The 20,175-nt window shown below is 37.5% G+C and overlaps 1 protein-coding gene across 1 annotated transcript; it reads left to right on the top strand.

The window, feature by feature from the left end:
- Positions 1-5,284: 5,284 nt before the first annotated feature.
- EMC7 (ER membrane protein complex subunit 7) lies at positions 5,285-12,835 on the top strand (the record flags this gene model as incomplete). The annotated part of the gene is given in 5 exon segments (NM_001245295.1): positions 5,285-5,619; positions 7,827-7,946; positions 9,807-9,945; positions 10,471-10,551; positions 12,401-12,835. Coding segments are annotated over 5 exon segments (729 nt in total). The 5' UTR covers positions 5,285-5,383.
- Positions 12,836-20,175: the final 7,340 nt, after the last annotated feature.

Raw genomic sequence — 20,175 nt, forward strand, 5'->3', positions numbered from 1 at the left:
TGTAACATTTTTAATACACCAAAGAAAATGGTTATCATCAGAAATTGCTACTCCAATTACACTTGCATTGTTATACTTTTAAATTCCACAATAAATTGTGTAAAATAAAGATCCCCTACCCCACCCAAAAAAAAAAAAAAAAAAAAAAAAAGTAACAGTAAGCTTTGAAATGGTGCAAATCAATCTTTGGTGGGCTTTTTCATTCACCTCCTTGAAAACCAGCATCAACTTTCTGATAGGCCAGAAATTATTTAACTTCCAGCCAGAAAGAGGATCTCTCTGCTGCTTTCTTCAGTTCCTCCTAGCACAGAAGTAACTGTAGCATAATTTAAGCAGCTGCTTAATTCTGTCTGAATTACTGCAGCCCTTCATGTCTCAGATGCAGGATTTGCCAGACTCTGCTGGGCAGAAAACTTCTAGACCTATTCTGTGAGCACCACAAGCTTCTCTTTGGTAGAACATCCTATGAAAGTGCTTGCAGCTTCTTTGCATTGCTCTCACCTCCTGTCAGATGTGAGCCAATTCTGCACAGCACATAAGCTTCTTGAGCCTGAAATACAAAGAGAATAATGTCATTCTTTGGTGGTCTATTACTAACTGCAGTAAAGCAATGCAGAATGCTTTTGAATGCCATTCTGTGCAGGGTGTGATGATAATGCTGTATTATGTGGAGGCCACCTTGTGGCATTCTGGAGGTAAAACTCGGATGTAAAGAAATAACAGCACTTAGACTGCATGCTAAGAAATAAAGATTCTAAACTGCTTATATTTTTAGAACCCAAACATCACGCTGATGTGTCATTCTAGCCTCATGTGAGTGATTACAGGTGCTGTTCATACAAGTAACAACACAGGAATCTGAGGATGTGTGTAGCACCATTCTGTGGGTCATAGCTTCTTACCTAGTCAGCTTAATGAATGCTGCAATTATTAAACCTACTGTTTGCATGGTTAATGCACAATTGCTGCTTAACAGAGATAAAGGGACAAATTTTCACATAGAACAGGAGCAGATGAGTAGTGCAATCAAAGCACTGTAAAACTGACTTCCAGGTTACCATCATGTTGCATATTTGTTCTGCTTGCATGAGGAAGTCTGGAAATTTCTACATCAGGAAAATTATGTTCCTTTTCCCTGCACTTAAACTGTTAATTCAATTTTCTCCACTGAAGAATGAATTTGAATTTAGTAAAGGTGAGTTCAGTCACAACCAGACAAAACTGGCTATCATCTTGCAATTTCAATGTCAGTGTTTACTATCTTCTAGAATAAGTGTGCCAAAATAGAGTATCCTGTTCATGGTTTTGGACATACATTATAAGAAGATGAAAACAGTTCATTCCTGGAAAAAACAAAACAAAACAAAAAAATAACCTGAAGAAGTTTGTGCAGTCAACTTGAGGTGAAAGCGAACAAGGGAGTAGAGGAATGTTATCTCTCTGAGACAGGAAAGTCCTCAATTGCACATGCTAACTTCATGCTGTGGAGGTGGACGTGTTGGAGATGCAGGAATTATTCTGACCACTGCAGAGTTGGCAGGGGATTAAGAGATTTTCTGTCCCAACATAGAATCATTTGGATTGCCAAAGACATCTTAGGTCATCGAATCCAACCAGTAACCTGACACTGCCACATCCACCACTAAACCATAACGCTAAGCATCACATCTCCGTGTCATCTAAATACTTCCAGAAATGGGGACTTCACCACTTCCCTGACCAGCCTGTTCCCATGCTTAACAATGCTTTTGATTAAGAATTTTTTCCTAATGTCCTATCTAAACCTCCCCTTTTGCAATTTGAGGCCATTTCCTCCTGTTGCTTGTTACTTGGTTGAAAAGGCTGATCACCACATTGCTGCAACTTCTTTTTAGGTAGTTTTAGAGAATAATAAGGTCTCACCTGAGCCTCCTTTTATCCAGGCTAAAAAACCCCAACTTCCTCAGCTGCTTCTTATGAGACTTGTGCTCCAGACCTTTCATCAGCTTCATTGCTGTTCTTTGAATGGGCAATCTGTTGGAAGCAGGCTGGGATTCTGGAGCAACTGGAGACGGCCTGTGCACTTTCTGCCCCAGGTCAGAGACCCTCTCAGGGCATCTTATATTCAAATGAACAAGAAGACTTGCTGAACTCAGGCTGTAATCCTGACTTTCTGTCCATGTTACCATTTCTAGTGTAGCACAGTAAATTGCCAGTAGATGGCACACCACAATATTTTTTTTTTAAATGTTGCTGAAAGAAATATACAGCACAATTTTTGTTAATTTTGTGCTTAACCATAATAAAGCTCCTTGGGTTGGAGAGAGCTCAGTAAATGAGTTACCTGGCTGTGGCCTTTCACAGTACCTTTATGCTGAACTCTTCCATCTGTCTTCAGTTTGTGTATTCTCATAAATCTGCTTGTTTGACTGGGCATTTTGATTTCTTCTCAGCTCTAATTAGTTTACCAAAAACCAAATAGGATGTAGCTATGAGTGTTCTAATGCAAATGTAGTTCTTATTTATTCTTTGTGTCAGCAAGGATTATGTCTTTGCTTCCACCGAGTATTTGTGAACCAGCATTACTCATCTGGTGTGTTGAGTGTTGTTATCTGTGTATCTATACTGGGGGACTGACTCAAAGATTAGGGTAAGATTAGAGGCAGATGGCTGAAGGTGCTCCCTGCTTGTCTGGTCAAAGTCAACACCTCTGCATATTCAGCCTGAGTCACGGACAAAAGAGATTTTGAACTGCTGCTGTTTATGGTCCAATAATGTATGGTGTATCACAGTATACCAATATCAATGACAAATCATCTCCATTTTCCAAAGCAAATGTTTAGCCAAGGTACTAATAGCTTTATGGAAAGAGAATCTTCCAGAGCAATTACACTGAAATGTTCCAAGGTGAATTAAATGCTGTACTAATGTTTATAATAAATAATATAATAAAATAATATTGTATTATTATTATTATAAGAAATAATTATGGTCATAATATAATAATGTTTGAGCCTATAATAAGCTCAAAACAGTTTGTTTCAGCTAATGGTGACCTGTAAGCAAAAGACACGTAGCAAGTTTTGCTAGAATTCTGACTGAGAAACGGATTCATCAAAAATAAATTCTGCTACATTTTTTGCAAACCCTTTTATCCTTGGGAGATTAAAAAACTCTTACTTCTTAAGAGTATCCAACAGTACTCCAAACGACTTCTTTGAAAACAGCTGTGATAATCTTGGATTCTGATGATGCATTCAGAGGGATTTAATAGGTTTCCTCTGCTTTTCAGTTTGTATGTGAAACCAAAGGTGACAAGAATGTGGAGACACAGATTTCAGTGTCACCAGTGTGATGGCATTACATTAATCTTGGCCTTCTCTTCGTTCAACCCATTAGGGACTGTCAGCTCTCATCCACCTGGCTGACAGTTCTGTAGCGTTAGCAACAGCTGGCTGAAGCACCTCAGACAAAACCAAAAATTTGCTTGTGAGCAGGGTAGAACTTTTAAGAAACTTGCAATTTTCTATGTCACTGCAACTCAAGGAGTGAATCCATCAATGAAGAGACAACTACAAAATACAGAAGTCATTCTTGACTGCATTTTCATGTTCAGAGAATTGTTTGGTTGTTTCCATTGAACTAAAAATGTTATTTGGCAGTTTTATCTGCCAAATTTATTTATGTCTTTTGATGAGAGGTTCACTTGAAATCAAGCTGCAGAAACAACTTTGCTTATATTCCTCCTAGAATAAAACCAGGTAGCATCTCCCAACTGATGTATGTACTAATTATTTTGATAAATATATACCTGGATATCTTTATGTCTTTGCTTCTACTATTGTTCTGGGATTTTTTCTTTTTACCTAGCAGATACACACCCACAGCACGATATCAAAACTGACAAAATAGCATTGTGCAATCCACAAGCTGCCGTAGTTAGTCATAACCAGAAAAAGGTAGTAATCAACCAAATTATTTTTTCTCAGTTGTGTACACTTAAAAATATGGTAACTGATATATCTGTATGAAAGAGAACTTTTAATATGTAAAGAGGTTACATGGTGAGAGGACAAGGGACTACTAACCTAACTGAAAAGTGTACATGTCAGTGCAGCTATTGGATAAGGCAAGATGCTGTTTAATAAACTTCTCAATTTGTTAACAGGATGACATATAAAGAGAGAAGGTTCTTAGATTACATTATGAAAGAACAAATAGGGGAGCTCTCCAAGGGTTTAAACCAAGAAATTGTACTATGTACGTTATAAAAACAACTCGGATGATCTTTGGATGAGGAAATCCTTAAAACTGGAGGGCATGGCTATTTATACTGTGGTCTGATAGTATCCTAATACAGTTCCTTGAGGATATTTTTTAAAAAGGTGCATTTTTACACTAACTGCATGATATCTCACTATGATGTCTGTCTGTGGTGTTGTACTGAAAGAGTGTTGTCAGTAGCTTTAACATAAATGCTTCTGCTTAGTAGTACTTACCAGTAGTTAAGTACTTCCAACACTACTCAGTTCTGGAATTCTTAGGTTTCCACTGGGAAACTCCTGCTGGACTTTTAAGCATTTGTGAGCTTATGTGACAGAAGAACCTCATAGACCATACATTTTCTTGATTTTCTCCAAAGTAGAGACAGCTCAAAGATACTAACAGCCTAATAATTCACAACATCCCACTTACACAGGATAACATATGCTTCTTGAATCATGCTTATTATAATGCAGTATTTTTATTATCAGCCGATGACCAGGTTAATCTTGTTTAATGGCAGTGTTTTCCACAGGCCTGGTACTTAACTCTGACCTAAATAAGAGAGGTAAAAGGAAGCGAGTGTAGCCACAATGTGACAATGAATACATATGACATAACAGGACGTGCTTTGTAAAGGGAAATTAGGGGCCAGGAAGGTATTACAGCCCTCGTGGTTTCACCCATAAGTCTGTGCCTGCCTACCGAGTTAACACATTTTCATTCTATTTTAACCAATCAAACAAACTGCACTGCTACAAATCATTTTAAACGATTACGCTTTAGGCCCATTTTCATCTTTTGTAAGATTTTTTTTGTTACTTTTTCCCCTCTAGAAAATGTTTATTGTCTTTTCATGGTTGCTATTAAGATTTCAAACCACAATGCCTTAAATATATCCATTACCAAGGAAGCTACGCGTACTTCTTACACATCTGTTTTCTTCAGGTCCACACTTCTGTCATTGCACACCGTAAGTGGCAAAGCCATCATTTGTTTCCCCTCACGCACAGACCCACACGGGAGCCGCCCCTGCGCCAGCCCCGCCCGTGCCGCGGCGGTAGGAGCAGGCGCATGCGCACAGCTCGCTGCGCTCCGCGGCGGGGCGGGGCCGCGGCGGCGCAGGCGCGGGCGGGCGGCGATGGCGGCGCGGGGCGCGGGGCTGTGCCTGGCGGTGCTCTGGCTCTCGGCGGCGCCGCTGCCCCGCGGCGCCCGCGCCTCCGAGCTCGGCGGGCCGGCGGAGCCGTCGGGCGGCGCGGGCCCCGGGGAGCGGTTTAAGATCGAGGGCCGGGCCGTGGTGCCCGGGGTGAAGCCGCAGGACTGGATCGCGGGGGCCCGGGTGCTGGTGGACGGGGAGGAGCACGTCGGCTTCCTGAAGTGAGCGGCGGGCGGGGCGGGGCGGGGGCTCGGGGCGGCCGGCGGCCCTGCCCGGGCGGAGCCGGCGTCTCCCGGGCCGCGGGGCCCGCTCGCAGGCCCGGCCGTGGAGTGGCGGGGGCGGCTCCCGCCGTGTCCCGGCCAGCCGCGCACGGCTGCGGGACCGCGGGCTCACAGGGTCCCGAGCTGAGCTGCTGCGGTGCTGTGAGCGCCGGGCTCCTGCCTTCTCACGGGCTGGGCACGGCCGGGCCTGCAGTGCCATAGGCTTTGGCCTCAACCTCCAGCAGACGTATCCAAACTGATGACTCAGGTTGCTGGCCAGAAACTTAAGGAACGGAGTTTTAATTAAAACGAACAAAAAAACAACAGCCGAAACAGGAACTCCAAACGCGTTTGCACTGTCTGGAGGACCGTGCTCCTTCTCAGCTTCTGTCGTAAATTCTGCCACTTAAGAATCTCATCTTGGCTAAGAATTTACCCTATGCGGAGATACGTTTGGTCATGGCAGAAGTTACACCTGCAGTTCTGTGTTAAAAGAGTACCTGTGAAAAACTGCCTGTATTGGTGAAAGGTAATTTAAGGGATGTGGCTTTATTCCTTCACACAACATCATGCAAATACAGCTGCAAGCTGTAAGGAATCATTATCTTATTCAGATTCGGATGGTACTGGTTATATTCAGATAAGCAAAAGATCTAGAAAATCTAAGACATAGAAAATATCCTCAGAATTAAGAACTAAACTAATGTCATAATTTCAAGAGTAGAAGTAAATTCTGAATTCGTGATTTTCAGTACAGTATAATACATTGCTTTTAAAATATGTAAAAAATGAAGATTATGTGGAATTAAGATATACCCTCACAAATATTCATAATTTTAAATTAATCCCTCTGCAATAGGAGTTAAACTTAACTTTGACTTTGGGTTCTGTCAGTAGATTAGCACAACAAACTACTCTGCAGATCTTGTAGAATTCTGACAGTGTAGCATCTGCTAAGCCAGTACAAACAAATGATGAGAGCCTGACATATTTGGGAGCTGATTTAATAACTGCTGTCAGGTTGGCACATTTCTAAATGCTTAATATAAACTCTAAATTTCTCAAATACTTAAAAAACTTCAAAAAACTAAAAGGAAATCCTTAAAACAGTTGCAGTATAAGATAGTGTAAGCATTCTTAGGGACTCAAATCATCATGTAAAGGTGGGTAGGTCCCTAAGTGTTGTGCATGCTAGAGAGAGATGTGGTGTGAAGACATAATGACAAATTCTTTGAGAATTCACTTTCAAGAGTGCTCATTTATTTGTTTTACTGCTGCATGTTTCTAATGTGTTAGGGTTTATTACATTTTTTTGCCCTTTTAACAAATTTTTATCTTTACTTTGAATCTTATTTTTAGGAAAGAGATCTTTGATGTTGCTCTTAACAAGGTAGAGAACACTAGGGTTTTCTTATTGGAAACTTCTGGAAGCGTGGGGAAAACATCTGTGCCTTTAAGGCAATTAGTGTTGAAGCTTTCAAGTAACCTTTTACTAATACTTTCATTGAATATTCAAGTTCCATATTTTAAAATAAAAGCCACCTGTGTAAGAATCCCTTCTGTGTATGTGTTCAGAGCTCTTAGTTTCCTTATTTCTGTGATTGAGCTTTCCAGTGTGGGTGGTCCTAAAGGGAGCAATTAGAAGTATAAAACCTCTATTTTGCAACAAAGGCACAAATTGCTATTTTTTGCATTGTGAATTGTCTCTAATACCAACCTACACTATGTAGGGTGTCATTCTGGGGGGAGTTTCCTTCCAGCAGAAGCACTAAAGCAAAGTAAACTTCATTGTATGTATTTCAGAAGGAGAAAGGAAGGTGTAAATTACTTCTGCTATCACTTGAATACATGAAATATAACTTATTTCAGATCTTATTTGGGCTGTTAAATTATTCCTCCAGCAAGGCAACATCTTGAGGGCACAACAAAATCTTTAACCTAACAGGGAATTTCCGCTCCTGTTGTGGCATGCATTGATGAACTTAAAGGGATTGATATGGTGAGTGCTGACTGATACAAATTTTACTTTTGGTCATTGTGGTTGTATTAAGATTTGTGATATAAAATGACACAGCTTTTTTAAAAAAAAAAAAAACCAAAAAAACAGAGCACCCTGTCTTATATTCCGGAGCATATTGAAATGTTGTGGAACTCACTGTTTTTTTCAGGACAGATGGAAGTTTTGTGGTTCATGATGTACCTTCAGGATCTTACGTAGTGGAAGTTATATCCCCTGCTCATAAATTTGAGCCTGTTCGAGTTGACATAACTTCAAAAGGCAAAATGAGGTGAGCCTGTCCTGATTTGTCTCTGTGTTGATTAATTACACGTGCCTGACAGCACAGTACAAAAACTCACGGAAGCAGTGCTGCAGGTCTGATGTTCCATCTCAGTCTGTATGCGTCAGCTTCTTTTAACGTCACTTCTAGAAACACATTTCTCAGATTTTAATGTCTGATACCTTTCTTCCTATTTATGGCCTGAAATAGGAGAAAAGAGGCTTTAAAAGTCCATCTATTTATTTGCTTTTATTTTTTTTTTATTCAGCTATCCTGAAATAAAATCTAGGCATAACCTAGTTAACTGCTTTATTTTTTCTCAGCACTTTATTTTTTTCTTCTCTCCTTTTCCATTTCTTTAATAAGTGTACTGTCAGGACTTGGCACAACAAAATTTTGAAGTATTTCTGTTGCACCCCCATAGGACACTTGTTGTGTCACTAGCAGTTGCCAGTTTGCATTATTTCTGTAGGATTGTTGGCTTGTTTTTATGTTGTGGCCAAACCATTCTTGACTGTAAATTCAGTAATATAGAAAAATGTGTCTATTAAGGCGATTTTCATTTAAATGAAAATGTTCGTTGTAATTTTTCTTTGTTAAGCATGCAACTAGCATCTTAACTTTTAGAAATACAGTCATCAGTGTAAATACTCCTGCAGTATATTTAGGAGAGGTTAAAAATTGAAATCTCATGGCAAACAGTGCAAACAGTCAGTTTATAGTAATAATTACTATAATAATATTGTAATATTATTATAAGAAATAATTATGGTCATAATATAATAATGTTTGAGCTTATAATAAGCTCAAAACAGTTCGTTTGAGCTTAGGTTTTTCCAAACTTTATTGAATTTTTATTTTTATACTTTGTTAGTATCTTATTTGCAATAATTAATATGTAACAATGACAAAGATATAGACAAAATATTGGGTATAACCTTACCCTTAGCACTGTTTGTGTATCTAAGGACTAGTAAGGTTACACACATTTGATGTTGAGTAAATTGCTGGGATACATCTGCAGAGGAAAGTGGCAGGAGGCTTGGCATCTCTACCAGTCCAAGGGAGAGAGACTACAATGAGGAATGCAATGAGGAGTCAGAGATGCATGAAAAACAATGATACTTGGAGAAAATGTCAACAGGACTTTTCTAAGGGATGATCTGCCTTAAAAACTTCAGGCAATAACTAGAAAGATGAAGCAGCATATGGATGACAGATGTATTTGATAAGATCTACTTGAAGAAAACATAGTCATAAGGTAGGAGGGAATTCTATAGATATAGATTCTATAGACATTCTATAGATGAGTATTTGGTGAAAAATTCACAAGGAATAAAATATTTATAGACAGAAGCCATCCCTGGAGTTGCACAAAGCAGATAAATATTCATAAATCATGAAAAATGGGTCAAAAATGACTAAGATGTTAGTACTGAGTAATTATCTGAATATTAGGCCCAAATGAAGGATAATAGTGATGAACTACAGAAAAACCTTATGAAGTAATAACGACTGAGATTCAGCATTGATAAATGCAGATAAATGCACTTATGGAAAAGGTGTTAACTTTGCAAGTAGTTGATGTCCTGAGCAAACTGGCTAAACTATACTATTCAAAGCTGGACCCTAAACAGCATAGTTTTTCTTGCACTTTTACAAGGTAACAAAAAATAGTTTGCATTTGATTCAATCAAATATGCTGCTGAGAGAAATTAGCTTTTCACAAGTGCAAACAAAACCACTGCATAGCAGATGGTTTTGTTTGTAGTCTTTTATTAAAACTTATCTGGAATTTTTAAAGCTTCTTTATTATTTGCCAAAGATTTTGTGTTTTATATTTTCAATTATTTACATTTTGCCTAATAGAGCAAGATATGTGAATTACATCAAACCCTCTGAAGTTGTCAGGCTGCCATACCCACTCCAGATGAAATCTTCTGGACCACCTTCATACTTTATAAAGAGAGAATCTTGGGGATGGACAGATTTCCTCATGAACCCTATGGTATGTACAGGCAACACACAAATATGCTAAGGATCCAAATACAGCTACTTGTCAGAATAATAAGAATAAAAACAATTGAGGAAAAATGTGCATTTTTCTTTTGCTGTTCTGAGAGGATTGTTTTCTTGTATTTTACTTGCTTACAAATGGGAAGTTATTCTCTGACATCCTACCCCCATACACCACTGCTAATGTATGTCCTCTGAAAATAGCCCATAGTCTCTTCCTTTGACAACGTGATGCTGTTCTAGTAGTGCAGAGATCAACATGTTGCAAAATTGTAATTACGACAGTTGTAAAAGAGAACAACCATTTGCCTTATTGGTCCAACTTTGAAAATTGTTGTTTAAAGTACAATTCTCCCTTGTCAGGATTCATTCCTAGCAAGTGTTATGGGCTTACTAATTCAGAATGCAGTAGTTCTAGAGTTTGGCTGTTTAGTAGAGCTTCATTTTATTTTAATAGGTCCTAAAAGTGTTTAGAGCAACAGCTAAGCTGAAGAGGTATTTCCTGTTTTCTCTGTAGGTGATGATGATGGTTCTTCCGTTACTGATATTTGTGCTTTTGCCTAAAGTTGTCAACACCAGTGATCCTGATATGAGGCGGGTAAGTACATTCAGTTGATGCATGTGGGCAGACCAAAGATAATGAGATTTCAAGGCACAGAAAAGTAATAAAAACAGAACTGTACTTTAAAGGAAAGCTTAATGGGCATAATTTATTCAGCTAATAGAGTGTAGCTGTTCTAGCAATGAGTAATTTAATAAGTGTCAAGTGTGTTGAGAAGAGTGTGATGTGGGGTTCTCTTGTGCTTCAGCCTAAACCACAGTTGACTACACTGTTAAATCCAGATGTCGCACTAGTGTATATGATATAGAGTCTTAATGTAGTCATTAAATTATCTGATTTATTGTCCTTTCATCATGCAAAATGCTGAATAACAGAAGGCTAGGACGAAATGGAGATTTAAGGTGTTTGCTAAATCTTTTATATTTACAAGTATTATTTGTCTGTCATGGGTGGCTGCTTTTGAAGGCTAACTAAAAACTCCTTTTTCTGTAAATGACCACTGTCTTCAGTAGTACTTTCTAGGTGTCTGAGTAATTTTTTAAATAAGTGATACCTTTAAAAAGCCTATCAAAGCTCTTTTGGCTATAATTTTGATTTAAAAATCAGGTACAAAGATATACTAAGTATTCATGGCATGTTCTTCAAACCAAGGTGAATTTCCAAGCTGAATTCTGGAAGTCAAATTTTAAAAAAAGAAAATCACATATTCCTTACTTTTTTCACTGATTTGACACTGCTTATAGACAGGCTGTTCTGGTGGTAAAACCATCAAATCTTGTGATGATTTAGTTCTTACCAGATAACTGATACGACTTCTTTAAGGAGAAATTTTTAAGTTGGAAGAATTTTGCTTATAATTTAACTTAATCTTTAAATAGTAGGAAAAAGTTGTTTTTAAGAGCTAGATTGTAATGGCATTGTCTAGATGACTGTGTATTAAATTATTAAGTGTTGACTTGTGGAGTAGATGGAGGTTGTATGACGTTTTTCACATTAACTTGTTTTTTCTTTCTGGAATCAGCACAGTACTGGTTAGTATACAAAGTTTAATGATTTAGTAACTGTGCTTGTTGTAGAGGTGTAGTGTAGATGCAGTAGTAACAAACGCTACTAAAATGCCTTGAAAGACTTAAAGATCTATCATTCTGAATGGGAGAAGAACAAGGTGACAATCCCATATGAAACTCACAATTGCTATAAGCATTATCCCTTTGTGGATGTGCAGTTCAGCTGTTGTATGCATTAAAAGTACTTCAAGATTGATTTATTTTAAAATGTGCTAATTCATTTCATAGAACCACTGTGCTAAACCCTAAAGTTACATTAAGCTTATCTGGATATACAGTCTTATATTAAAATCCTTATTTCCTGAAGGAATGAAAACTCAGCTGCAGTACTCTAGTAGTTTGGTGTCAGAAAATAGGGCAATAAAAATATCTAATCCCTTCAGACAGCATCAAAAATTTATTAATTTGCTATAAATAATACTAATTTGAAAAACAAAAGTGTAACATCTGTGAGAACACAGATCTGAATATCTAAACAATAGCCTAAATTTTAATATGGGGAAAAGTAGTGCTGAAAAGAAATAATTTTTATTTTTTAGATTTTTTTTTAATCAGACCTGTAAGACTGCTTAAGACATGGTTACCATTTTCCATGCACTGTTGCTTTTAGTTTTGGGGTTTTATGTTTCTGTGTGTTGCTGGATGGTTTTGGCTGTGGTTGTGTAAAACTATGTAGCAATATGTATCCTGGAGGACTACAAAAAGTGAAACAATATTTGGAAAAATTTGGTATCTTTCTCACAAAGTCTTTCAACTGATGCCTTAGATACAGCCAGAATTGTTACAAGCTATTAAGATTATCTAATCTTTGCATGCAGGAAATGGAGCAGTCAATGAACATGCTGAATTCCAACCATGAGCTGCCAGATGTGTCTGAATTCATGACAAGACTTTTCTCTTCAAAATCTTCCAGCAAGTCTGGTGGTAGCAGCAGTAAAGCAGGGAAAAGTAGTTCTGGGAAAAGGAGGTAGTTAATTCTTCCTCCTCTGAATTTGCACAGCTGTTTGTTATCATGCGGTGTCATGTTTATTTGTCTTGAAAGATCAAAAAGCCACTGCTGTAAACTTTAACCAGGCACAACATATGTTATGCTACAAGAGTGGTTTGTAGCTTTTTTTTAGATTGTATAAGCTGTTTTGTACTTGACAGTAAGCAAAAGATGACATGGCTTCAGTACTGTATCTGTATAAAGTTATTGATGATACTGAATTAACTACATTGTTCTGTAGAGAATTAAAATAAATTATACAATGCGCTTCACAGTAATATATGTCTTAAGACAATGTATAAAAAAATTCAAAGATAATATGGGTTCAGTTTTAAGATTTCTTCAATGTTTTACACTTGTTGAGTTCTGAAATGAACAGATCATCCTTTCAAAATGAAGTTGTGAATTTACTGGGTAAGTAATTTGCTGTATCAGCTTGTCACATGTTACATATAAAATCATTTTATTTTATGCTGCATGCTGCCTGTACAATTTACAGAATCACAGAGTAGGTAAGGTTGGAAGGGACCACAGTGGGTCCTCTGGTCCGATCTCCCAGTCAGGGTCATCCTAGAGCACATGACACTGGATTGCATCCAGATGATTCTTGGATATCTTCAGGGAGGGAGACTCCACAACCTCTCTGGGCAATCTTTAGTTCAAAGATTTTCCACTATGTATTGCCCAGGTTTACTCTGATCTACTTTCTGCTAAAAACTCTTTGGGAGGAAAGAAAGCAAAGTATCTTGCATGAGGAAGTCATTTAAGCTCTCAAGATCTTGAATCTCTTTTCTAAATTACATGTATCACTTCTGCAACACTGAGGCTTCTTATGTTTCTATGCATGCTGTGCTTTCAACTTACCAGTGGAAGGATTTGAGGCCAATTACAGAGTTTTAAATGAAGTTCAAATTAACTAATTTTAAAATTAAAGAAAAGAACTTAAGGTGTAGTAGGAAGCTAAATTCTGCTCATCTTATAAAGTATATTCCAAAGTATGTGGCTCTCAAGGAATGCCATGAAAAAATGAAAGTCCTTGTTAAGAGTTCAGAGTGAAAAAGTTCACAGGAATTGTAAAGATCGTAGTAAAACTTTGGAAGGCGCACATGGAATATGTAACACTTCTCTTAGGACTTTGTATATGAAGGTTGAGGCTGTTCCTTTGTGCATCAGGATCAGATGCAATATCCACTCTCGGACTCCTGTTACCAGAAAAATCTAAAATCTTGTACATTTTTCACCTCCTTTTAAGACACCTTTGTGATAAAGCAGTTTGTAGTGTTTGTAGTAGTCTGCTGCTGAACTACTGCGAGTTACAATTTTTTTTTTTTCATTTTAGAGCTGGAATCTGTGTGTCAAATGATCAGAGAGGTTCTAGCCAGACTACATTGGTCACTGCAATCAGTTGGTTGTCATTGTAGTTTAACCTCATCCAATAGCCCAGCCCCATGCAGCTCACTCACTTCCCCCGATTGGATGGGGAGGAGAGTCAGAAGGGTAAAAGAGCATTTGTGGGTCGAGATAAAGGCCGTTTAATAGGGAAAGTAAAATCTGCACACACAGAGCAAAATAGAATTCAGAACTTCCTATGGGCAGGTGTTCAGTCGTCCTCAGGATAACAGGGCTCCAGCACACCTAATGAGTACTTGTGAAGACAAAACCATCACTCCAAATACCCCATTCTTTATGCAGAGCATGGTGCCTTATGGTTTGGAATATCCCTTTGGTCATTTGGGGTCAGCTGTCCTGGCTGTGTCACCTTCCAACTCATTGTGCACCCCCAAGCCCCTTGCTCGTGGGGTGGGGTGAGGAGCAGAAAGGACCTTGGCTCTGTAGAGCACTGTATCAGTAATGAAAATGGGTTATCTCTGGGTTATCATCACTGTTTCCAGCACAAGTCATAGGCATGGCCCCACACTAGCCACTGTGAAAGTTACAGCTCTACCACAGTCAATTAAAGTAGTAATGTGGCCTTGAGCTATCATAAATGCCACTGGGCAAAATTTACTTGATCCTGAAACAGTTAAAATGCAAGGGTGAATTTCTGCAGAAAATAAATGTTGGCTGTAGTTCGGTTTTGTTATTTACAGATTTTTAGGAGTCAGTCTTCTGTGTTAGGTCTGGCATCTCCATTTTCAAAAAATACCAATAGCTAGCTGCCTTTTAGTGAGACTTCTTGAGATAACGTAAGGTAGACTGTAAATTAAAGCAACTGATACCTCAGACCAGAAATTAAAGATTTACTTGGACTATAGACAACCTGATTTCCTTATTGCCAAAAGGAGAAAGACACACTTCTTAGCTTGACTGGATAATCCTGCTGCCTTGTGATTACAGGGTCTGGTACTTCTCAGGCTTTGTTGTGCATTGATTTAACAACCAAAATTGGTTCATCAGTCTGCTGGAATTCTGTTATGTTTTAGGAAGTTAAATCAGCTCACAGAAGGATCAAAGTCCTAGAACCTGCAGAAAGTAAGCACCAGAAACATTCAGTCAGAGGCAGGAATTCTCTGTTCCTGGCAGTGACTGTGAGTAATACAATGAGCTCACTGCATCTTGAGGATTTGTAGCTGAAGAGCTCATTTAGCCACGTTCTGAATGAGTGGGCAACTGAGTTTATGACAAGCCATGTAGAAGGGAGAGGAGACATTTTGCTGAAGTCTGTTTTAGCTATTAGTCACTTAGGATGGTCTGGAAGGTGTTTGGAACAGTTTCAAATAATTTTACCAGTTGTATCATCGAAGCTGCTCACATTCTGCGCATAAAGGAAGAAATCAAATGTACAGCTATCTCCCCTTTGTTTTAAACAAAAAAAAAATTGTTGGTGCTTTTTATCTTTTTGATGCAGTGGGGATGATAATGGCTCCATAAATGGAGTGTGTACTGCCTCAGAGAGACAGGCTTACTTGTAATTAAAGCTTATATTTGTGAAGAGAGCTTTATATCAAGTGCCTTGAGTTTGTCAGACTGTACTAAACATCTATTATTTCTGTTTCAATTTTTTTGTGTATGACTTATGAGAAGCTCATCTCGAAAAAGTATTTGTGAAGATAAATTTAGTAACGAGTATTGCGTACTCAGATAGTGTAGCAATGAGTTTACTGAAAGAAATCCAGTATGTAATCTTAAGACTACCTAAAGAGTGCCTTTGTTAAGCATTATTGTGTAGATCTTTATATTATCTGTTAAAACAACCCTTTTAAAGTAATGCATGTCAAGATTTCAACAAAAAAATCTAGGCAATTTAAGTATATACCATTTTCCAACTTAGTGAAAAGTGTAATAAATCACTGAGATCTATTTAAACATTTCCACTTGGGTGTTAATGTACCCTTAATTGCATAAAGGTCACGTGTGATCGGTAGCTTAAAGAGGGCAAAGTTTATTTTACAGTTTGATAAAAGGACCCTAGGCTAACAGTGACAGCAGTACCTTAAAGTACTAAAAGTATTTAATTTTCATGTTTAAGACATCTCTGACCTTTATTTTGTTGCTACTGGTAGTTAGTAGATAGTGAATTTGTATTCCTAAAATTTTATGTTTCATTTGAGACTTATATCTTTTAGGAAAATAACCAATATAAAATAAATACTAATGAACCCTTAGTGGTTTTCATTCTGATCAGTCAGAATAAAATATGGGTATATATGGCTATATGTTGTGCTAAGTTAACAAACTGAAGGAAAATAAAAGTGTTTACATTACTGTTGATGGGCTAAGGAATACATGAAGAGTTTAAACTTTGCAACTCATCATTGGAAAAGCAGATTTACTGAACAATGTTAAAAAATTGAAAAGATTACATATGTGCATTTTGCACATTCTTAGGCAGGAGAAGCAAAAGAGGCACCTGTGGTGCACAGGGCATTTGGAGATACAGACCATATTAATCATGGTCTATATCTCCAAAAGCTTGTTCCCAAGCAGGAACTGGCCCAGAGGCCAGCTTGGCAGGAGCAAGCCCTGTACATGCTGTGCTCTCCAAAACAGAGCTCGGAGACACTGTGGCTCAGAAATCATTTATTGCCCATGCTAACTTTGCTACCAAATCCAAGAATTAATGGGAGGGGAAGGATGGTGTTGTTATTAGGCACATTCCAAAAATGTATTGACAGCTATTGCACAAGCTTAATACTACAAATCAGCAGATTCCCATGTCCAGGGAAGTTCTCTGGCAGTGTTTCATTTAGTAAGATACTTGAAGCTATAATTAATTGTAAGGAGAAAAATTTGGAGAAAACCCCCAAAGGTAGAATAAAATTTAAGTATTGCTGTCATGACATATTTAATTCAAATATTAAGGTTTGAAAAATTTGTAGGTGGAAGATGTTTCCATGATGTTCTACAGACATTATTTTCTAGATGAATGTAGTGCTGGTAAGTGACAAATGAGCAAATGAACTGTAGCGACAGCCTTTAGGAGAGCAGACTTCTTTGCCTATTTAGTATTTGCCTATTACACATGTGAGTGAAGAAAAAGCAGTTATCCCACGTTTGTTTCCATCTGGGAAAGATTGCTGTACCATTCAAGTAGAAGTTCATGGGTCTTTCCCTCCATCACTACACAAAAACTGCTCTCCCTTTTAAGGCTCTTCCCCAAGTGGTACAATTTAGCCAGTTTTCCCCCACTCAGTGCAGGCTTCATTCTGTGTATTAGTCTTCTAATAAATACATTATTACACTTCGTGTTCCAAAAAGCAATCAGTATTGATAGTGAAATAAAAAATAGAATTTTAAAGTATCTTCTTTCATCATTTCAGTGGGTTTAAAAGCACTTAGGCCTTAGATCTTAATGACTGTTTTGAGCATTATACTGTGTATAATCTGGTGATTCAGGCTGTGTATTAGTACAGTATTTTAGTCAGAAAATTGTCTAAAGGAATAGTATTGAGTTTTAGTCTGTTTTCAGATTGTGCTAGTGAAAGCTTCTTGAGGTCATAAATAGGCTGAGGCATTTTAATTTATTTTGTTTCTGTGTTTCAAAAGCAGTAAAGGATTATTCATCCTCTTTCATAATAAATATTGATTTTGCAGGAAAACTGGTTCACTTTTGCAATTACAAGGTTATTCCTTCAAATATGCTGTCAGTAACCTTTATGTAATACCTTGTTTCTAATAAGGCTATAAAGATTTAATGACAATAATTTTCTGCAGAAAAACAAGCGGAACTTTAACTAGTTAGCTCATTTACTGATGATGCACAAAACATCACAGTTAGGATCACTTGTATTATGTGTTTGGTTCTGCATGGCTGGTAGGAATAGAAATTTATTAAAGACTTACTTAGTCAAGGGCAAAACGTAGTGAATATGCAACGGGAAAACCTTTTGTGGCATTTTACAAACAAAACTGAATTTTTGACTGATTCTTTTAATTTGAACACAAACACTTAAAAAGTAATATAGCAGGTGTTGAAACTCATTCACAAACACAGCAAGTAAAAAAGGAAACAGACTTTTTAAAGGAACACTTTTTTATGTATGAAATATTAGATGTTCTCCTAAGTCCTCTGGATTCTTTAAGGGTCTATTTGTCTTGTTGTATGTGTGTCACATACAGGTGTGAGTTTTCCATTGTGTTTCAGAATGAAGAATAGAACACCCAAGCTCAAATTCTGGTGTGCAGGGCACAGGACTGCTATTTACCATGCAGATGCATGAATAATCCAGTTAAATACTTGGAGACTAATAATTTCCATTCCTGGGACCAGAACAGAATAAGACATGGAAAAAAATTCTGTCAGTAAGGAGGAGTGTTTCTTTTTCTACAAGTTTGTTTTCTCAGTCATCCATGGATGTGGTTCAGATTGCTTCAGCTTGGCAGGTGAGAAATGCATAAACTGAATTAGTAAAGAGTGTCCAAAGAAATCTGAGGTCAAACCTCCTAATGAGCCTGTATTTTTCCCATGCTAAACATTCTCTCTTAGAAAGAAGGGGAGCTCAGATGAGAGGTGGAGCAGTTACTAAAAGTTATTGAAAGACAGGCTTGTAGTGGAGTAAGTACAGCATCCATCATCATATTTACCAAAAGTGATGAGAATTGAACTATGGTGTTATTACCAGGTTTGTGATTAAATGTTTACTTCATAAAAATAATACCCCTACCTGTAGCTTTGTAAGGGTCCCCACATTAGACATGAGCATCTATGGACATGAGCATCTATGGACAAGCAGTACAGACTCCTAGAGAAGCCTTTTTCTGAAATCCTCTCATTTTTGGTTTTGAATTGCAGTGTTAATACTCCCTCTTTTCTTTTGGTTTGTTTTTCTGCTAATTCTATTCATATGGTCTTTGCACAGAATTTTTTCGCTTCTTTTTCCCCTTGGTTTTTACAAAGATTACAAGAGCCTTGTTGAAATTGCAGTGGCAAGCTCTACTGATCTGGTGCTGGCAGAAATAATTGTATACATCACTTGCCCTTTCAAGGGTTTCACTGGTAGCAACCAATTATTTCTATCACCAGGTAGCTGAGTAGTGGTGGAGAGGTCATTTGTCCTGGAAAGATCTGATCAAACTGCTGTGCTTTCTTTGTAATATGTTTAAAACTTATTTTATTGTTAGAGTTGGTTTTTTTGGGGGTTTTTTTGTTTGTTTGTTTGTTTGTTTGTTTTGGGGTTTTTTTGGTTTTTTTTTGTTTTTTCCACAAAAAAAAAAGTATACACCAAGGAGAGTATTAGAAAGATTTTATAGAATCTGACACAGTTCACTGCAAATACAAGAGCTTAACATAACGCACTGTTTACAGCAATTTCATTGGGAAAAAAGATGATTGAATAAGGATCTAGATAGCTCTTAATGAAAAAGTAATTTTAAATCCCATTAACACCAAAAGTCACCTGCTGCTTTCAACCCACTTCATCAGTATCACATCAAAAAGAAACAAATTTGTAGAATTCTGCATCTCAGTCAAATCTGTTGATTACAAAAAATCTGCATGCTATTGTTCATACATTGTACTTCTTTCTGTGTCTTCTTCATATGACAGAATACAGTTGCCCTCTGAAGCTCCTTAAGTGCCTTTACAGCTTGGCAGTCCCTTGTTAGCCTTTGTAATCTTCCTGAACATTGTTCAAATTTGATAGCTTTTTTTTTAACTAAATAAACTTCTACTTTCTAAATTTGCTTCTTTGCAAAACATGATTACATCTAGAAATATTTAAATTTCTAACTTGATTTAAGCACTGTTTATTTGTTTGGGGATTTTTTAAAATGGTGTTTTATTGTCCATTCTGTCCTTATGTATTTTTAATACTTGATACATATAGCTTATCTTTACATGCTGTTACATCCTAACAATTCCTTTACATTCCAAGTCAGGAATTTGAATAAGCAAATGTTTTGCAATAAAAATATGATGTGGTTTATCAACAGAAGCCTGAACCAGGAATTAGGCTCTACTGTGCTTACTATTTTTAGCAGTGCTTACTTGCTTCAGTTAGCTCCTTTATGAACAAAATATAGACTAAAGTTACCAGTGCAGCCAGGTTCCATTCACGGCTGTGGAAAAATACATGCACACTTCTGAAGATCTTGCTCTGTTATACCGTGTTCCTTTTGAAGGGAACTTCAGTATTCCTTCTCCAGCCAGTGCAAGGGGTTTTGGTC

This window comes from Taeniopygia guttata, chromosome 5 (genome assembly GCF_048771995.1).
Source record: "Taeniopygia guttata chromosome 5, bTaeGut7.mat, whole genome shotgun sequence".
Lineage (NCBI taxonomy): Eukaryota > Metazoa > Chordata > Aves > Passeriformes > Estrildidae > Taeniopygia > Taeniopygia guttata.